Consider the following 20000-nt stretch of genomic DNA (forward strand, 5'->3'; position numbering starts at 1 on the left):
GCACTCTGTCTGGGTCCTGTTTGATTACCGTAAATGTTGCGATTGTGAAATTCCAATTCCAAGCTGTTTAACAGGCTTAACTTTGTGCACACATATTTATTGGACATACCTCTGCAGTTAAGAACGCAAAAGAGCTCTGAACATATATAATAAATATGGATAGAAGGGACCTGATCTGTTTTTGAGATACCAGCTGCCGAAGTTTATGATTTTTATCTGGTCTGATGGTGTTTTTATATATATATATATATATATATATATATATATATATATATATATTGGGAATTCATTTTTTTGAGAAATAACTAATTTTGGTTGACTACTGACAATCCAAGTCTAGTGACCTTATCATACAGCGTAAAACAAATCACAGCTTCATGCACCAGCTCAGACATCTTTTCATTCTGAGAGGTAACTGTCATATGGGGCGTTATGTTGCCTCTCCTCACCTGCTGCACTCTGGCTACATGTACCAGTTACCACAGACCTGCTCAGTGTGTTGTGTATAAGCCCATACTTCATTAAGTGTTTTAATGATTATCAGTAATAAATTGTAACAGAAAATGCAACATTTAAACATGCAAATAACCTCAAGAATAGGGATTCCTCAGATTAAAGGCGTTCTTTGACATTTCAATTTACTGACAGCCTTCTTATTTCTTTCTTATACACTGACTTTGTCCAGATGACTAAAACTAGTAATATTCTGAAAAGCCTCAGCAGGTTATGAAGCAGTTGTGTGTTTTTTAACACTAAAACAGTCAGTAGACCATGTCATCTAGTAATGTACTCAGGACGATGAGTTACCTTTCTACTTAACGTTCAACAATAAGGTGGCAGGATTTAAAATGTTGGGTGGCGGCTCGTGCATCTTCCATCCTCCTCCAGGCTGTTCCAGAATGTGCCTTACGACTTTGTTGTTTACATTAATGGACTCCGATATGGAATGACTTCCAGTGGAAACTTTAATGCTGGACAGGAAAAGTGGGCCTTGTCTTTTCTTTCCTTACTCTGTCACAAAATGACTTTAATTTAAGCAGGACACTATGTTACTGAGATAATGACTTCTGACTCATCTGTATGGTTATCTCAGATGTTTGAATATCCTTGGGCTGATGGTTGGTTTTATTGATTTATATTTTATTTATAATTGTACTTTAAACTGTTGGTTAATTTGGACACTGGGCTGGCACTACACAATTTAAGAGAAGCTGCTTTTATCTATGATGTTTTAAGCATATTTGGAAACTTATTTAAAATATGTTTTGGGGATCATTCTGGATTATGGGTTTCACTTAGGGTAAAATGAATAAAAAGAACAAATCACATGGTATCATTTGTGTTTTGACTTTGTTGTAAATGTCCTTTCAATACTGACATGCATTCTTGATAAAATACAACATATTGTCTTAAACTTGCTTTTTTACTTGTCCTTTTGAGTGCTGAATACTTAACTACCTCTAGGTTTGGGAAGGTTGCTTTTTTTTTTTTTTAATCTGTATTCGGTCAAAGATTTCCAATTACCTGTTAAAATGTGTCTGTTACATTACAGATTACTAATTTCTGTTCAAATGTATCTATAATCTAATCCAAAGTACCACAAATTATTTAAATACAAGACTGGACAGAATCAGAATCTAACTTCTTAATTGCAATATACTGCCAAAAAAATCTTCTGGACATAATAGACTTGTCTATTTTAATAATGGGATATTACTCTCTTTGGTGATTGTGTAGCACTCGGTTGAGAAGGGCTTGGTTATAGTGTTGGTAATATGTAATATATCAAGTATTATGACAAGGTGCCTAACTCCACTTCACCCAGTGGAGTTCCAACAGTAATGTGGGACGTGTGAATAAACTACAACATCAGGTTGCAGATTAAGCACTACACAAACAGAGATATAGCTAAGATATAACTGTGGAGTACTTCAACAAGCTAGGTTTTATTAGGATTAATAAAAGAATACAATTGCCTGAAATATTATTGAGGGGAAGAACTAAGCATTTAGTTCAAGTGCAAGAACGTGCACTTATTAATATTGTTTTCCTTTTTATGTCTGTACTATGTTGTTATTAATTAATGATCATTTTTTTGCAATTTTCCAGTTGGGTATCTGGTTGGGGAGGCTAACAGGTAGTCATTGGTTGATATGTTTGTGTGCTATAGATACTGTTTAACATTAGTGTATGGATGGTTAAAGGGTGTGGTTTATAGGGTGGGGTTATAAGGGTATTCACTGGCTTGCATTTTTGTGTGAACCAGATGCTAATAGTGTGTCAGTAGTAATATGAATTTTACAATGAAAGATTTAGAATATGCACAACTGATGAACACTACAGCCTGAGTCTGCAGCACTGAACTGTTCTTATTAAATACCCATAGGTCAAATGTGAGTGTGTGCATGCAGAAAGGATAAAGAGTTCTCTTTTTATGTAAACAAGATTTTGGTTTTGATATTGGAATGTGGACACCAGCTTTGGTATTGCTTTGAATCGAAGAATTCAAAGAAAATGAGTGGTATTGCCCGTCCTTAATGTACAGCCGATCTGAATGTGATATCAGTGTACCAGTGATAATAAGGACATGCTTTGATTGACAGCACCCATATTATCATAAGGAAATGAAAATACAGATAGATTGTTAAGGATATGAATAAAGAAATTTATTTAGAAATCTATGATTACGGAAATAAATAAATAAACATATTTAAACATGAACCATATAGAGAGTATGTAAAACACAGAAATAATCATTTATATCGAAATGTATCAGTTCAGTTATGTACGTTTAGATTATTATACTTTTTTATTTATCGCATTCTCGCATTTTAATTAATAGTTTAATTTACTATTTTGTGTGTGTGTGTATCTATATATATATATATATATATATATATATATATATATATATATATATATATATATATATATATAGAGATAGATAGATAGATATAGATATAGATATATAGATACACACACACACACAATTTTTTTATATATGAATATTTCTGGTCCTTACAAATGTTAAAATCGTTGAACACACCTAACTACGTCCAGAAAATATTTTTAATGGTTACAAAAATGTAGAACAATTTTCTAAGCCCTTTCTCAGGTTTCAGTATCGAGGTGAACTGTCGCAGCCATACAGCCATACAGCCGCGGCGCTGCGTGTCGCTCCAGAGCCTTTAGCGGTAGTTGGGCTTAAAGGAGACGCAACAAAGGCGCCTGAACAGCGGGCGTTTTGGGCAGTGCCGCTGGCGTGGTTTACTACAGCTTTAAGAACCTAAAACAGCGTCTGGGGCTTTAAAAATGGATTTTGCATACTTATAATAAGGAAGCTTAACTAAGTTTTCAATTAATCAGAATTACTTTTTTTAGCGACAGGGGCGAGAGGACTAGGTGAAATATGTTTGACAATCGGATCACGGCCTTTAGCGAGCAAACAGCGTTCATATTTCATGGAATCTCCACAGCTCAGCGTCTAAGTCAAGTTTGCTTATAATTATTAACCACATCAAGAAGCGCAGTTTGAAGAAAACGGTACGCGGTGATGGAACCGCAGATTGTGCAAACGTCGGCTTACAAAGAGGAGGCAGAGCCTGCTCCGGACAAGGCCTCACAGAGATCCCCGACCCGGCCTACCCCTTCCATGCCGCGGAGGGCACTACGAGGCCGGGGGGCCGGTCGCCCGAAGACCGAGGTGCCTTGCGCCCCAGACACGAACGGCGCCGCCGCAAGCGCGCCGGGTTGCGGGCGAGTGTTGCGGGACCGGTCGACACGGGCCGTTCCCGCGTGGAGGCAAAGCGACATCGGCGAGGACAAAGAGGCGCCGAGCCGGAGGAAGGCGGTCTGCCCGCGGCGCAAGAGGACCGCGGAGCCGGCCAGAGAGAGGGGCAGCGACGGCGGCCCAGCCGCCGGGTAAGTGGCGCTCCAGCACCCGTCAACAGCTTTGCCACATATGCGTGTAGGCGGCATGTTTTAAACCGGAGAGCGGAGAACCGTCTGTAGCTGCAAAATAATTACGAGATAATAATAATAATAATAATAATAATAATAATAATAATAATGAAGTGCAAGCGGCGCTGGCCACAGGCTCCTCGGGGGTCCGCGTCTTAAAGCGTCGCGCAGTGCGCTGGCACCTGGAGCGCACGCAGTTCCTCTTAACGGGAGATGTTTGGAAAGTGCAAAATGCACAAAGTTGTCGTTTATCGAATTGCACTGATGATTAAAATTGCCCCCACCACTCTGTTCTCTCTCCTCGCGCTCTCAGGTCCGGGGAGATTAAGGACGGCGGCGCGAGCACGCGAGGTAAAAGTTAATTGGCTAATGCGTAACGGAAATGTTTGTGTGGCAGTAGAACCGTATGAGCCTGAGCGTGGCCACTCTTCTACCCCCCCCCCCTCCCTCCCTCCCTCCCACCCACAGCGGCTGGTGGACGGCGCGCGCACGCCCGCGCCGGGACTCCTTCAGCGCGACCTCCGCGAGCCTCGCTCAGGGTTGTGTGCAAGAGCGAAGCAGAGGTGGAGGAGGCTGGTTTGGGTACGACCGCGTCCTGTTCATCTCAGTCTGCTCACCCGTCAAACTTAAGGGGAGGGGAGGCTCTGGATGTTTGTGGTTCTGTTAAATACACGCACAAAATAACAAGAACCAGTAGGGGGTAAAACTCCTTTGGTTAAAGGCAGAACAGCTATGTTTGCATTGTATGCAACGGGAATCACGGAGTTGTTCTACGCTCGTGCAATCTTAAGGTAAACGGTATTTGGAACTGAAAGAATTTTGAAAACATTTATTTTGTCTTTCTCTTAAGATATTTGCAGATTAGACATGTGATTGATTGTCTCACTGTTATACACCAAAACATTTTTCTTGATTCTGCAACTGGTATGAATATTAAAAGCCTGTCTAATAATTACAATTTTAATTTCATGTCACGTTTCTGCAGGGGAGGCAGACAAGGTGTCTGGGAGGAAGGCAGGAGGAAGGTGATGGGTACCTCGCGCGCACACACACACACACACACACATCAGATTATGTACACTGCCTGGCCAAAAAAAGGTCACACACCCTAATATTTCGTTGGACCGCCTTTAGCTTTGATTACGGTATGCATTCACTGTGGCATCGTTTCCAAAAGCTTCTGCAATGTCACAACATTTATTTCTGTCCAGAGTTGCATTAATTTTTCCTTTCCCCAAGATCTTGTATTGGTGATGGGAGATTTGGACCACTGTGCAAAGTCTTCTCCAGCACATCCCAAAGATTCTCAATGGGGTTCAGGTCTGGATTCTGTGGTGGCCAATCCATGTGTGAAAATGATGTCTCATGCTCCCTGAACCACTCTTTCACAATTTGAGCCCGATGAATCCTGGCATTGTCATCTTGGAATATGCCCATGCCATCAGGGAAGAAAAAATCCATTGATGGGATAACCTGGTTGTTCAGTATATTCAGCTGACATCATTTTTTTTTGGCACATAATGTTGCTGAACCTAGACCTAAACAACTGCAGCAACCCCAGATTAGAGCACTGCCCTCACAGGCTTGTACGGTAGCCACTAGACATGATGGGTGCATCACTTCAGATGCCTCTCTTCTTACCTTGATGGGCCCATCACTGTGGAACAGGGTAAATCTGGACTCATCAGACCACATGACCTTCTTCCATTGCTCCAGAGTCCAATCAAATTGAAGCCATTTTTGCTGGTTAGCCTCACTGACAAGTGGTTTTCTTAAGGCTACACAGCTGTTTAGTCCAAATCCCTTGAGTTCCCTTCACATTGTGCAAGTGGAAATGCTCTTACTTTCACTATTAAACATATCCCTGAGTTCTATTGTTGTTTACCTAGAATTTGATTTCACCTCACATTTAAGTGATCACCAATCATTCAAGATTGTTTTCCGACCACATTCCTTCCTTGAAGATGATGTTTCTCCACTGTCCTTCCACTTTTTAATAATGCATTGGACAGCTCTTAACCCAATTTTAGTAGTTTCAGCAATCTCCTTACATGTTTTCTCTGCTTGATGCATACCAATAATTTGACCCTTCTGAAACAGATTAACATCTTTTCCATGACCACAGGATGTGTCTTTCGACATGGTTGTTTAGCAAATGAGAAGCTACTCGCTGCATCAGTTAGGGTGAAATAACTTGTTGCCAGATGAAACATAATCACCCATGCAGTAATTATCCAATGGGAGGCTCTTGCCTATTTGCTTAGTTAAATCCAGGTGGTGTATGTCCCTCATAATAATATTTATACCGGACTGATACTGTAGTAACAACATAGTTCCTCAGCTCTTAATAGCATACTATGATGTGGTATTAAGTATCTGCCTAAGGAGCACTGCCTGTCAGCAATCGCTAAGGGGTGTGTGTACACGCAAACGTATGTGTGCGCGAGTATGTGCACGTGTTTGCAAGAGCTTGTTTATCCCAGCAACATCAGGAGGTGGTTCATTATATGTCAAGGTTTATTAAATTCATCTTATTACTTGTGAAATTGGATTTTTATAAATAGGTCAGTATTGCCTAGCTGGGGTATATTCAGTGTAGATGGACAGAAGTGATCGAGCAGAAGGCCCTCATATGCACGAGTGTGTGCTGTCGGGCCTAACCGAGGAAGAGGCTGTTCGCAGTCACTTTATGTATGGCACTCAGAATTGACATGAGCAGAGAGAAATATGTGTCCTCTTTTGATCATGTTGAGTACTTTAGTAGTGTGCATGCCAGTCCTCTGTAGTGAGAGGAAGACTCTAACAGGTTGTGTCTCTGTCCGCTGGTTTTCTTCAGTGGTGAGAAAAAGTCAGAGCGAGAGGAAGATGATGTTCCACTGGGTGAGGAAGAACCTCCCTTCATGGACGACCCAAAAGACCAAACCTACCAACCCCAGTCACAGAGGTACATCGCTGCTGGGCTGTCTCGTACACACACACTGATGTCATTAGATGTAGTTGATAATGGATGCATTAACAGGAACCCTGGTGGAGATTTTGGCCAGCAGGTGGTGCTAGTTTGCCATTGTTGTAGCGATGCTTCAAGTTTGAAAATGTTCCCATTTATTAAGTAGGCAGATGCAGATGTTCCAGTGGGTAAATTTATGAATTAGCATTATATCTTACTATTTTGACTGTTTTCTCTCTGGAGTTCATATCTCCTTTTTTAGAGTTTTTAAAATGGTCTAAAAGTGTGAGAAGCTGAGAAAAAATATCAGATTAAACCAGCTGGTATCTTAGTGTGCTGTGCTGTAGTATTGGGTATTCACATGTGCTGACATGATTGCTTGCAGGGCTTTGCTGCAGTTTCACTGTGACTGTGGTATATACTGCATGTGACAGGTTTAGTGGGCTGATTTATTACTGATTTTGTTGTCTGTGTTATAGTGACGACGAGGACGTTGTCACTAGTGATGAAGACGAGCCCTTTAGAGATGACCTGAACGATCAGAGCTATGATCCCAAATCTGAAAGGTTGTGTGTGGGTGGGTGGGTGTGGGTGTGCTTGTGATGGTATGACTGTGGGTCTGTGCATGCTTGCTCGTGCCACAGTGTAAGGAGCGAGGACCCACATGAGAGTTCATATGTCCATTTTGTTATGCATGAATATTCAAAATGATAATACAACTTTTTCTCATTGGACCAGGGACGCTCCAAAGCCAAGACGCAGAGCCCCGCCCAGGCCGCGGGAGAAGAAGGAGAAAGTAGGAGTAGGAGAGAAGGAGAGGATGAGGGAGGCAGAGGTGAAGACAGAAGGAGGGGAGGGCCTTGACGTGAAGGTGGAGTTTGGAGAGGGGGCGGAGCCTCCTAGGAAGTGAGTAACTTCATTTGAATTAGTCATTTGGTTAGTAATGGTTGATTTTAAAATGTCAACATCATTAATCAATAATTTGTTGAACTTGAGCAATTTCTATCCAAAATAGAAATAGGCACACCACAGTAAAGGACACCCACTGTGTGAAATGTCAGCACTCAGAGGTTAACATACAAGTGTAAAGAGACCTAATATAATTTGGCACACAGCAGCACCAAACTTTGTACTTCCGAGCTGATGAGGGAACAGTGATGGATGGTCGAATAAAGAAGTAACAACACAAACTTGACAGAGTAACCCTCAATTGGCTAGAAAAAAGAAAACGACGTCAGAGGTGAAGTAAATGCTCAGTTTTGTATGTGCCTGTGACTCTAAACATCTCAAATCCACAATTACTCTGGTAAATGAAGTAATACTTTAATGAAGTACTAATAAGACATTGAGTTTGTCGAAGATATTTCGCAGGTTTTTGATACACTGTGTAAGAGAGCCGATCCTTCGTACCCTGCATCAAAGTTTAACAGGTTTGACTAAAGCTCGGCTAAAAATGGCTTTAGTCGTTCTGAGTTATTATGAATTATGGAGAAAGACTCACTAGTCATTAAGGAGCAGTTGGCTTGACCTCGTTTGTCCAGTACCTGCTTTGTCCTTGTAGCTGTCATTTATCATTCGTTGTTCATTACTTATGACTTTGAAATTTTTGGCTAATGTTTCGTTAGTGTGTGGTCGGGACTGCTATTTGCACGTCTACAGCTACTCAGTTCTGTAAGGGGTGTGTGTGTGTGAGACACTTAAACATTACTGAGCTCACTTGTCGTAACGCTGCGTGGGATGAGATATTGCACCAAAACAAACACAGCTTGCTGAAAGATACAGACAAAAAGCCATCTGGGATTCCTGGTGTAAAGAGATAAATGTGATGGGTTTCATTTGAAAAGAGGCCCCAGTAACCACAAATTTATGTGCACAAGCATATTTTAACTAATTGGTCAGACGGCTGATCTGAAGTAAGCCCACTTCCTTTCTTCCTGTTTTAAAAATGGGTTGATTATGTATAGCGTGCAGAACTGGTGGCTGGCGTAGGCTTTGCTCCTACCGTTTGAGTGACCTCGACTTCACACGGCTGAACGCTCAGGTTCATGCTCGCTGTCTCGTTTTATGCTTACGCCGATGCTTTTATTTTCCCCCCTTTTTCTTTTTCTTTGCTTTTTACTCATTGTTTTCATTTGTTTACGCTTCCTGCTGTACTGGCTCGTTTCTTTACACGCGTGGTCGTCTTTCTCCATTCCTCCAGGAGAGGCCGGCGACGGAAGGACGACAAAAGCCCTCGTCTTCCAAAGCGAAGGTAAACCCGCCCGCGCTGGACGGCGCAGCAGCCTCACACAGTAAAACGCTCGTGTTGGTAACTGACATGGCATAACCAAGTGCGCATGCTGACCCACATTGTGTCGGGATGTGCTTCCTCCCTCCGGTGCCGGGGGGGCGGCGCGAACGCACCGATGTCCCGTACAGAAAGAAGCCGCCAGTGCAGTATGTCCGTTGCGAGATGGAGGGCTGCGGGACAGTTCTGGCACATCCTCGCTACCTACAGGTTCGCTTTCCAAAGCCTTCCGTGCGCTGGTTAAGAAACACGTGGTCTCTGGAGTTCGGATCCGGCTGAGGATTGTCGCAGGAGAGTCGGGTGGTGGGAAAACCGGTTTGCGCCGTAAAATTGCGTGCTCTCCTTTTTACCGTTTGAGGGCGGTGTAATCATAGGAGGTTTAATTGCAGCTGGGTTGCCCTTCACTTTTCAGGCTTCGTTTCTTTATAGCTACTGCTCTGGGCAATCACGTTGCGCACAAAAACGCAGGCAATCGAACAAAATTCAGCCCAACAGGAGTTTTAATGGAAATGTTTAGTATTGGTTAAATGAATGGGTGTTTTGGACACACTGGGACTGTTTAATGATGAAAAATGACAGAATGATTAAGGCTGGTTTAGTCATTAAAGAGACGAGCTCTTCCCATGAGGCTGGAGAAACAGCCCTGGTTTTGCTGGCAGTCTGAGGGTTTACAAACAAGTCAAACAAAAGCTTGCGAATTGTTTCATATAATTATAAGATCAGCAGTACAGTTTTTGTGATTAAAGCGCTCATTACCTTGTTTCCACTTTGTGGTTATGTAGCAACGGCACATGTAGGGAGCTTCACTACGTAAGCCCTTACTTCAGAGGCTTTTCTTTAACTTGTTTACTCAAGCTAAAATGTTTGTATCCAGTATGCACAGATGTGCTGAAACTCATTTTTCAGAGCATTTCATATTAAAATAATCTATAATCTTGATTGTTAAATCTTACACGAGGAGCCCAGTCTAGCCTCCTGGGGAGTGCAGGTACTATATAGTTAATACAGCCTCAGTCACCATAATGAGTATGAGGTGACCAACAGCATGTCAATATAACATTTAAAATATATAAAATACATATTTATTTCAGAAATACCAAACCTTTCTTCTTAAGTGTACAGGAAACTGAAAGTACCTTTAAGAGTTTGCCGACATCATCTTCCCAGAAAGTCCTCTCAAACTAATTTTGTCCTCTCTCACACACAGCATCACATTAAATACCAGCACTTAATGAAGAAGAAGTATGTGTGTCCTCACCCCAGCTGTGGAAGACTTTTCCGGCTTCAGAAACAGTTACTACGCCACGCCAAGCACCATACAGGTACAAAACCAATACACCCTCTCACTTACTAACAGTCAGATCCATTCAGGAGCCTCAGAACGTTGTGTTTGTGGTGGGCGTGTCGCTCTGTGGCCGCGTGTTAGAGCAACACCCACCACGATGTTGCTGTGTTCATGGTGGACGTGTCTCTCTGTGTGCTGCAGATCAGAGGGACTACATCTGTGAATTCTGTGCACGAGCGTTCAAAAGCTCACACAACCTGGCTGTGCATCGCATGATCCACACGGGAGAGAAACCTCTACAGTGAGTGAACCTCCTGCTCAAATCACACACGCTCACACGAAACCTACAGTGACATTTTTACCCAAAAAAACGAGTCCTGTGGAAGTGACACACTTTTGTGATGTACCAGTTTCATTGTTGCATTAACTATATTACTGTTATGCTATGTTTTGAAAAGAAATTTTTTTTTCTGCTATTTCCAAGTTCACAGAGGAAAAAAAGAACCTCACTGACATGACCCCTCTGTGTTCCTACTCTCACTTCCGCCTTACCCTTCTCTCTCTCTCTCTCTCTCTCTCTCTCTCTCTCTCTCTCTCTCTCTCTCTCTCTGCCCCTGCCTCTGCATGGTGCAGGTGTGAGATTTGCGGCTTCACCTGCCGCCAGAAAGCCTCTCTGAACTGGCACATGAAGAAGCACGACGCCGACGCCTCCTACCAGTTCTCCTGCAGCATTTGTGGCAAGAAGTTTGAGAAGAAGGACAGCGTGGTGGCCCACAAGGCCAAGAGCCACCCTGAGGTCCTGATCGCCGAAGCCCTAGCAGCAAACGCTGGTGCCCTCATCACCACACCGGGGGCCTTGCTGGAGGCGTCCGCTGGACCTGGGCGGACTGAGCAGGTGGCCGCCGACGTGCAGGTGGCAGTGAGTCAGGTGGGCTCTCTGGCCCCTGTCGGCCCTGGTGCGGTCACCCACATGGGGCCCGTGATGGTGGTCGAACAGGACCACTCCCTCCACGGCATGCGGGTGCCCGTCACCCTGGCACTGCCCGCGGCAGAGGTGGAGGAAGGGGCTGCGTCATCGCGCCCCACCTCCACCCACACCCTGCAGGCGGTGCCGCTGCAGTGCCTGCTTCCGTCAGCTCCCATCTCCCACCAACAGCAGCAGACGGCGCAGATCCAGGCGCTGCCTCTGCAGTCGTCGGCCACGGTGGCGTCTCAGGCCGCGCTGGTGCAGCCTTTACCTGTGCAGTCGTACGCCTCGCAGTCTCACATTCTCCATATGACCTTTACGTCGGTTGCCCAGCAACAGCAGCCCATGCATCAGTTGCCTCTGCTCTCCGTCGCCCCGCAGTTACCCCTGCACGGTGCCCCGCCCCAGCAGAGCCAGACCTTAGCCCACCCCCACAACCCCGGCTCCGCCCCCGCAGGGCCCCTTCTCGCCCACACCCTGTCTGAGGCCTCTTCTGACTGCAGAAGTTCTCTGGGTTTCAGTGCTGAGCCGCCACCTTCATCCTCATCTCCCTCCCAGCAATCTTCTGCTGCTTCTCGCCAGGCGGGAGAGGGCGGAGCCATCTGGGAGGGCAGCGGCCCTGCCGAGAATGGAAATGTGGGAGGGGTTTGGGAAGCAACTGGAGGCGGTGAGGGGCAGCTTATGACAGACAGCTCAGACGGGCCGATCCAGCATGGACTGATGTAGCAATTTTTGTGAAATTCACCTAATTACACAGGAAGGTGAGGAGACTGCCTACTGTATTACAGCCTCCTCACTGTACCTCCTACAAAGTTAAATATATAGGATCATAAATCTATTATATGTATTCATATTACCTTTTGGTAGGTTTATAGAAGTATATGTATCAGGGAAAGTTTGTTTTAAGTTGTTGTTGTTACGTTTTGTACATAAAGTTTTAGTCCTCTCCAAATATTACTTTTTTTGATTTTCATGTGTCAGTGTTTTGAGTTTTTTGTAATCTGTTTTCACCACTTTATTTGCTTTTTTTTATATCTAAACACTGCACCCATATTCTCAACACACCTGTGATAGCAGCTTAGTTTTTTCCTTTTATAGTTAACCATTCTGGGGTGGGGGGGGGGGGGGGTATTTATTGAAGCAAGGTTTCTCTCTTTACATAATGCATGGTGAAGTCCTAGACTATCCCAAAGCATAAAAGGTAGAGCTCAGTCTTGGCATTTGACTCAACTGCATTCAGAAGCTGGTGTTAAGTACTTTTGTCGTTCAGTAGCTAAAACGAACGGAGGGGAACGCAGCCGTTTGCCAAAACTAAAGGTCATGAGTAATGATGCCTTGTTGTTTATAGATTTACCTCGTGTGAAACATTTAAGCAAGGAATCCTGCCACAGGAGTTTGGGGAGAGACTACCGCAACCAGAACACAGAGGTTGAGTCGCTTCTTACCACATGACCGTGCACAGAAAGTAGAAACGCGACACCTGTAGCCAACGGAAGTACATTAGGAATGAAAACCGAGCCCAGAGGTCATGTCGCCTTGATTAACATTCACCAGGCTAAACCAGAGCTAGAGAAATGCCGTAACAAAACACTGCCTGTGACGCATTTTAAGAAGTTAGTCATTTGGTAAGTCTTTCAGTCGTGCTAAACCAATTCAATAAACATTACTACACTCCTTTTTCAGTCTCTGTCTGTCTGTGTAAGGGATAAAGGATAGCATTTTTGGTTAACCCTTTAATGAATAGTTGTGCTTTCTTTAGAATGTCCATATAACGGTAACAGGACAGTTATGACTAATATGATTTATTATGATTCTAGCATAGAATTTTTTCAATTGCAGAAACACTGAAAATCCAGCATTCCAGGCACTAGGAGTGTAAGGTTCGATCTCTCTGCATGGTGTACTGCCTCAGTGCTCGTTTTGGGGGTACGAGGCTATCGCTGAGGCCCACCCTCTGCTTCTTCCTCCTGTGATTCTCTTCCTCCTCCCTGTCTCCCTCTGAGACGGCGACCCCCGAGTCAGTGTGGTCCTCAGGCACGGCAGGCTCGTCTGTGAGGCCTGTGGTGCTCTGTAGATCGCTGTCGTGGGCAAACTTGCATCGGCTTCCGAATCGACAACGGCCATCTTTCCTGTACGCCATGCACATCCTCTTCCCACCTATCTGGATGGGCCGGGCCTGTAGTGTAAGTGGGACGTGCTTGCACAGCACATTCAGTCTCTCCTCTGCTTTCTGCTTAAAGGGATTTGCAAACACGCTGCTCCCGGCGGGCAGCCCCCCTGGGCCTAGCGCTTCCAGGGGAGGAGGGGGCAGTTTGGGACTCTCAGCCTGGAGGGGAGGATGTAGCAGAGACGTTGGGGACGAGTGCATGTTCGCCATGCAACAAGGATCAGGCGCATCGTCCTGCTCTTCTTCCCGCTCAGACTCGGAGCTGGCCTCACTGGAAGCTGAGCCTGACTCGAGCAGAAAGTTTCTAAGTTTCCCCTCGTCTTCGTCGTTCACATCTTTCTCCGCCCTGTGGAGGTTAAATATGTAATTACACATGGCAGTAAAATTTAAAAACAAGTGTCCTTCAAAAGCGCTTGGCTTGCTAGTGGCCAGCTTTCGTACAGAGGTTTCGTCTAGTTAATGATACATTGCTGTTATCTGCCTGCACACTTCATTACCATGATAGACCCCGACCCGTTTGTCGTAGTTGCTATTATTACAGTCATGCCGGGTCAGTATCTCAGTACCGGGAACGCTGATGGAGCGCTCGGTGGTTGACTCTCTGCGCTACTCACGGTCCGGCTGGGCCAACTCCGTCTCCTTCAGCCTCTGAGTCGGACGAGACACCGTAGCCCACGAGCGCGTCCATGCCCGCCGGTTCAGCTCGCGGACTAGCTGGAGCGCACGCGAATTCGTTTGCTTTCGCGTCGCTGCTAGTCGGAAAAAGGGTCGCGGGGTCGCGGGTTTGCACTGACTAACGCACTCGCGCCGAGCTGGACGTCGGTTTAGCAGGAAGCGCGCGCGCTTCTCGTCTGCTGCTCAGAGGCGTAGCAGGAGCGCGTGCGCCGCCGCGAGGCTCGGTACGGCACTGCGCACGTCCATTCGGTTGCGTAGACGAGCTCGCGAGCCATCGGTACGTGCTGGAATTTGGGCAATGCGTGACGACGGTACGCTTTAGCCGCACGCCTGCAGGTTTAAATGCTCGAGCGGTGGCATGATACTCGCTGGGCTGTGAGGTGTTGCAAAGGTTTTCAGTGCAGCCACGTCTCCTTCTAACAGGGGTTTCTCGTTTTGATTAAGTTTTATTGCATTTACGGAGACAAGCTGAGTCAAGTTCATTGAATTGCAACAATGCACAAAAACCGTTAGTGACACAGAACCATGCAGCCGACCACTCACAAGAGCTGCTCACTTTTCCGGACTACTGCTGTATGTTCAGGCACGTACTGGAATTTGTGCGTTTGAAATGAGTGCATGCTGGAGGAAAGTTTACTGCAATTCCTGGTAAGTCTCCGCCCCGGCACGCGTCTCTTTAAATGCTCCGAGGCTCCCTTTCAGAGGGGTGGAGTGTCTCAGCTAGGTAGTGGCACCGGGCACGTCCGGAGAACTCGAGTCCTGTGTGAATTAGCGCACTGTTTAAAGTCCGGCGGTACCGAGGGTCGTGGTTCAGTGCAGGTCGCCAGCGTAGGTGAGATGGTTAACCGTGTCTCTGAAACAATAACCCTCACTCAAACGGGTTGACGCGCTCTTTTCATTATTTTAGACGCTGTAGAAATAAATGGCCGGCGTAAGCACTAACGGGAGACAGCGGTCCGGGCGCCAGAGCGAGAGAGCCGCCGCCCTGGCTGGACTTCTACAGCAGGAGTGCGCTCGTCTTTTGGAGTTATACGTAAGTAACCCAAGTGACCAAAAACAGGCGAGGAGTGTGCACTGTACTGGAGAAGATTTGCAGGTGTACAGACCGGCCGATCACGAGGAGAATAAGTAGCTCAAGTCTGAGGATATTTCTGACCAAGCTTGCGCGTGCAGTGGTTTTGCGTTAATGCAGACTCTTTGAATGTCTTGGTGTTATGTCACCAGCTGCGTACCTGCCAAGACCACCCTCCCGGTTATTCTCCTTTTCGCTAAAGGCCAAAACATCAGACGAGTTGGTCTTCAGTACCAAGGAAGCCACGAGCGAGGGAGCGGTTTGGAATGTAGGGCAGGCTGCGTTTTCCTCTCTGGAAGAGATATGGGCCCAAAACTAAAGGTTTGCTCCGTGCATAACTTAGTAGAAAGCAATGTTTAGATATTCCACTCGTTGTGTCTGTGTTATGGAGTTATGGACACCTCAAATTTTATAATAATGAAGACAAAGTTAAAGTATTTCTCCACTCCGTGCTACCAACATGTACATCATTAGGCTATAAAGTGTGAAGTACTTGTTTTTGAAGCAAACAGTTCCTAAACTAGAGAGCTGGCGCCTCTGTGTGTAACCAAGCCCCTGATCCTAAGACTCTAAATTCTTAATCAGTGACTTATCCTGTGCCATGTTTCCTCACGTTCCCATAATCATGAAGATCTCGCCAGCTGGTAGTGCACATGTGCAGCCTAGGCTAGTCTGAATGACAACTGACCCTGCTCCCATATTGACTGACTAAATTAGTACTTATTGTAGGGTGTTGTTTATTACACTGATGTTGTTTAACAAACTCTAGCACTTATTGTTTATTTCACTGTTTATTGTTTGAGAGACCTTATGTATTTTGTACTTCTAGGTATCAGTATTGATCTCTGTATTTCTACAGTATTCTAGTTCATTGGTATATTGGACTCTAACCTACTGTACTGGGATGTATTCTATGAATAAATGACAAAGCACTCTTGTAAATCGCTCTGGATAAGAGCGTCTGCTAAATGCCGTAAATGAAAATGTAAATGTAAATGTCTTTCCAGAGCAACAGGAACTATTTTGTTTTTATTTAATTTTTTATTAAAGACCGACATATTATGATTAGCATTTTAATTTTATTGTGCATGAAAGGGCAGCTAAAAATCCCTCCTCTCTAATGATTTGGGATACTACCTATTTTGCAATGATTATAACACTGATTTTAACATTGATGGTAAGTTATTTGTTGTATTAGTGTATAATTACAAGAATAGTTATTATTAACAGTAATAGTAAGCCAAGAAGTCCAGGCTTAGCTTAAAGGCTGTGTACTAGACTGGGTTGCCCAAAAGCATCGTATCACAAAGATCATAGCTGGATGGACTCTAAATTTTAAATGACTTAATAACACTTAATAATCACTAAATCTTGAATTACTTAATAACAAGTGGTGTTCATTTGACAGCTGTCAGTGACATGTAGAGTTGTAGCAGGTGTTAATGCCGATATAAAGATTTAAAGCAGAATTTAAAGCAGAATTTAAAGCAGAATTTCATTCTCAGTCTGGCAGGAGATGTGCATTGTTTAGCGCGTTCCTTCATCCAGCACATCATATCCAGCTGTCTGGACCTGAATCTCTCCCTTTAATGCAGGACAAACCGTACACGACATACCGTGAGCGCTACTTCACAGTGAGGCCTGGTTCTGAGTCCAGGAGGTTGTGATAGGCTGCATGCATGTTTGAGTCATAGGGGCATCACAGAAGCAGGCAGAGCTGCGCTTGGGTTTGTCTCATGCATGCTGGGGGGCCAGGGATTGTGGGTAGATGTCTTGGAGTATAAGCTACTGAAACCGCAGACACAAGGCAGTTTATTTATTTATAATATTTATAATATATTATTTATATTAATTCTTTCTTTTTTTTAAGGATGAAGGTTATTTATGATTTTTGTCTGTCAAACAACTTTATAATCTACAACTGATGTATTTTTTAAAATTCTTGTGCACTCTGAACCATGTTTTTCTATATAGTTATTCATCTGTCGACCTTACCTTATTTCCTCACTTCTTTGGCAGGCGGAACGTGAATCTTTCCCATCCGATCCCGAATCCAGAGCGCAGCTGGTTGTCATCCCTCCTCTAACTGCCCAACTCTCCACGGCTGAGAAGATCGGCTTCCTGCACGCAGCTCTCGGGGAATGTCTCCGCCTGCTGGAGGAAGTCATAAGACGCGAGGACGCGGAGTTTTCCGATGTGGAGGAGGACGAGTACAAAACGCAGCGTAGAACTGTGCAAGGGCGACTGGGGCACCTGTTGATCAGCACAGAGCGCCTCCTAGTGGACGGCAAGACATGTGCAGCCAACGTCGCTGCGGTAAGTGTATGTTCAGTTGTTGGTGATCCTTCTTAATGCTTCCAGTGTGAAACTTCATATAACTTAGTTTGCGAAATGCAATAACAATATTGGTAAACGTTAAAATATACTATCTATAGTGTTATACGTATTATAATACAATTTATAATTCATATAATACAATAGGTAGTATAATACTATAATGCTATAAGTATTTTAATTTCTAATTTGTGGTACTTTATTTTCAGTCTGGTTTTGATTGGATTGCTGTATATAAATTGCTTCGTGTGCTTCTTTCCTCACCCCATTAAACCATCGTAAACATAAAAAGCACTTGAATTATAACATCTAGAATTTTAACTCTTATATCAAGTTTATTTATAACTAAATATAAAAGACAACCTTAAAAATGACTTTACAAATCTATTAGTAAATGTCTGCAGCTAGCCACAGAACCCTTGTGAAAAATACATTAAAGCAAAGGGACTAAAGATGTGAGATTTGTGTGTAGTCCTGCTGGAACTATAGACCGATGAATAACATCAGTGCTGCGTATGAACAGAAATATTAGTTCACCAGCTGTATTAATAGAGATGCCATTTCTTATAGGTGGCTTTTATAGGTTGACTATTACAGCGTATCACCTATATGATCAGTTTGTCACCTTTTACTCTTTCACCCCTGACCCCTGTCTATGACCACTGTGCCACAACTGTCCAAGTACCGTTTGGGAGTAGAGACGTTCTCAGTAAAGCAGTGATATGGTGGCGATGTTGTGGGTGTTGTAATGCCTGAGCGTAGGAGACACAGCGTTTTACATGTGTGGCCATGTGGTGGGAAACCTGCTACCTGGGTGCACTTTTTGTTTTGAATCCACAGTATCAATTTGAATTAAATAGAAAATATTCAAGTTTACTTGATAAGGTACATGTAATAAAATAACGTTGAAAGGACAGTTAACATATAATGTACAGGATAAAATGACCTATAGTCTTTAAATGTAATAATTCTAGAATCTCTAACTGAAAAACAACAACTGTATATTATTTAACTATACGTTTTCTATAATAACCATAAAGTCTCAACTATATTCTAACTATTTATATTCTATATAACTAAAAATATATTATTTATAATTACATTATGAAGTTACCTTCATAATTTGCTGATACTTGTTAGTCTGATATGTATGTATGTGTATGCAAAGTCAGTACATGCTTTACTCATAATTTAAACATATATATTTTAAATTGTAGACCTTGCCTTTTAAGGTTGTGTGTGTGCGTGTGTGTGTGTGTGTGTGTGTGTGTGTGTGTGTAAACATACATTCGTGTGTGTGTTTGTGTGGGTGTGGATGTGTGTGTATTAGGTGCCAGATTCAATGGACAATGGATCATTTGCATTGAAGAAGTGGATCCTCCAGGTACTGCAGGATCTAGAGTACTGGTCTAGCCAGGCTGCTGTAACTCTCCGCTCTCTGCCAGAGAGGGCCAAAGCAGCAAGGAGGACAGGCAGAGGAGCAAGAAGACTCCGAGGGAGACTGCGGAGATGAATGTCTATGTACACAGTGTGTTTTGGGGTGTGTGTTTTTCCATGTGCATCTAAGAGAAAGCAGGAGTGAGAAAGAGAGAGAGAGAGAGAGAGAGAGAGAGAGAGAGAGAGAGAGAGAGAAGAGAGAAAGAGCGAGATAGAGAAAGAGAGTGAAACATTAAAACATGGAATGGCAAGAAAGAGTGAAAATCTTAACAGAATGAGGAATGCTGGGATGAAGATATATTCATAGAAGAGTGAAAAAAGGATAGTATCCCAACTTCCAGGAGAGGGTTTATTGGTATTTTTTGACTGTGGGATCAAATCTAACATGAGGGCAGTCTTTCTGTTAGCCTACAATATGAGAAATATTACAGTGCATTGTACTGTTTTTGATTATAAACATACACCAAATGTGCAATTAGTAATAAACAAGTGTTTGCATGGACAGATAGCAGAGATGTCACCTGCTTCTAGGAAAAGCAGTATGGCCTAAAGACTTTAAGTTAATTGTGTAGTAACAGCATCGGCATACCTGTCAGGTAGTAACAGCATACCTGTCATGTAGTTACACCATACCGGTCATGTAGTAACAGCATACCTGTCATGTAGTTACACCATACCGGTCATGTAGTAACAGCTTACCTGTCATGTAGTTACACCATACCTGTCATGTAGTAACACCATACCTGTCAGGTAGTAACAGCATACCTGTCATGTAGTTACACCATACCGGTCATGTAGTAACAGCATACCTGTCATGTAGTTACACCATACCGGTCATGTAGTAACAGCTTACCTGTCATGTAGTTACA

At 43.8% G+C, this 20000-nt stretch overlaps 4 protein-coding genes across 7 annotated transcripts in view; 3 read left to right on the forward strand and 1 right to left on the reverse strand.

Moving 5' to 3' along the window:
* LOC113570456 (caspase-6) overlaps positions 1–1331 on the forward strand; it is a 5533-nt gene extending 4202 nt beyond the window's left edge. The window contains exon 8 of the mRNA XM_026998861.3: positions 1–1331. This exon is cut by the window's left edge and continues 693 nt beyond it. The gene's annotated coding sequence lies outside the window, so the exon portion shown is untranslated.
* Positions 1332–3110: 1779 nt separating this feature from the next.
* Positions 3111–13123, forward strand: zfp91 (ZFP91 zinc finger protein, atypical E3 ubiquitin ligase). 2 transcript variants are annotated; one of them, XM_026998837.3, is made up of 12 exons: positions 3115–3921; positions 4274–4311; positions 4429–4542; positions 4946–4985; positions 6797–6904; positions 7387–7473; positions 7646–7813; positions 9108–9158; positions 9326–9404; positions 10402–10516; positions 10681–10780; positions 11113–13123. In XM_026998837.3, the coding sequence occupies exons 1-12, from the start codon at positions 3554–3556 to the stop codon at positions 12170–12172; spliced, it is 2328 nt and encodes a 775-aa protein (XP_026854638.2). In that variant the 5' UTR covers positions 3115–3553; the 3' UTR covers positions 12173–13123. The 2 variants fall into 2 exon arrangements, with proteins under 2 accessions (XP_081580831.1, XP_026854638.2); XM_081724705.1 differs by lacking the exon at positions 7387–7473 and having other exon boundaries at positions 3111–3921.
* Positions 13124–13164: 41 nt separating this feature from the next.
* Positions 13165–14472, reverse strand: si:ch211-113e8.11 (uncharacterized). The gene is made up of 2 exons (XM_026998839.3): positions 14228–14472; positions 13165–13959 (listed from the first exon to the last, which is right to left on the reverse strand). The coding sequence occupies exons 1-2, from the start codon at positions 14299–14301 to the stop codon at positions 13314–13316; spliced, it is 720 nt and encodes a 239-aa protein (XP_026854640.2). The 5' UTR covers positions 14302–14472; the 3' UTR covers positions 13165–13313.
* Positions 14473–14604: 132 nt separating this feature from the next.
* cntf (ciliary neurotrophic factor) overlaps positions 14605–20000 on the forward strand; it is a 7968-nt gene continuing 2572 nt past the window's right edge. Inside the window, exons 1-4 of one of the 3 annotated variants that reach the window (XM_081724707.1) lie at positions 14605–15120; positions 15196–15321; positions 17380–17676; positions 19025–20000. The exon at positions 19025–20000 is cut by the window's right edge and continues 2572 nt beyond it. In XM_081724707.1, the coding sequence (XP_081580833.1) occupies positions 15211–15321; positions 17380–17676; positions 19025–19207 (591 nt within the window). In that variant the 5' untranslated portion in view covers positions 14605–15120; positions 15196–15210 and the 3' untranslated portion in view covers positions 19208–20000. Of the gene's footprint in view, positions 15322–15363; positions 15682–17379; positions 17677–19024 lie in introns of those variants that run through there. The other 2 variants (XM_081724706.1, XM_035531304.2) reach the window with 2 other exon arrangements.

This window comes from Electrophorus electricus, chromosome 12, assembly GCF_041902795.1.
Source record: "Electrophorus electricus isolate QZ-2024a chromosome 12, ASM4190279v1, whole genome shotgun sequence".
Classification (NCBI taxonomy): Eukaryota; Metazoa; Chordata; class Actinopteri; order Gymnotiformes; family Gymnotidae; genus Electrophorus; species Electrophorus electricus.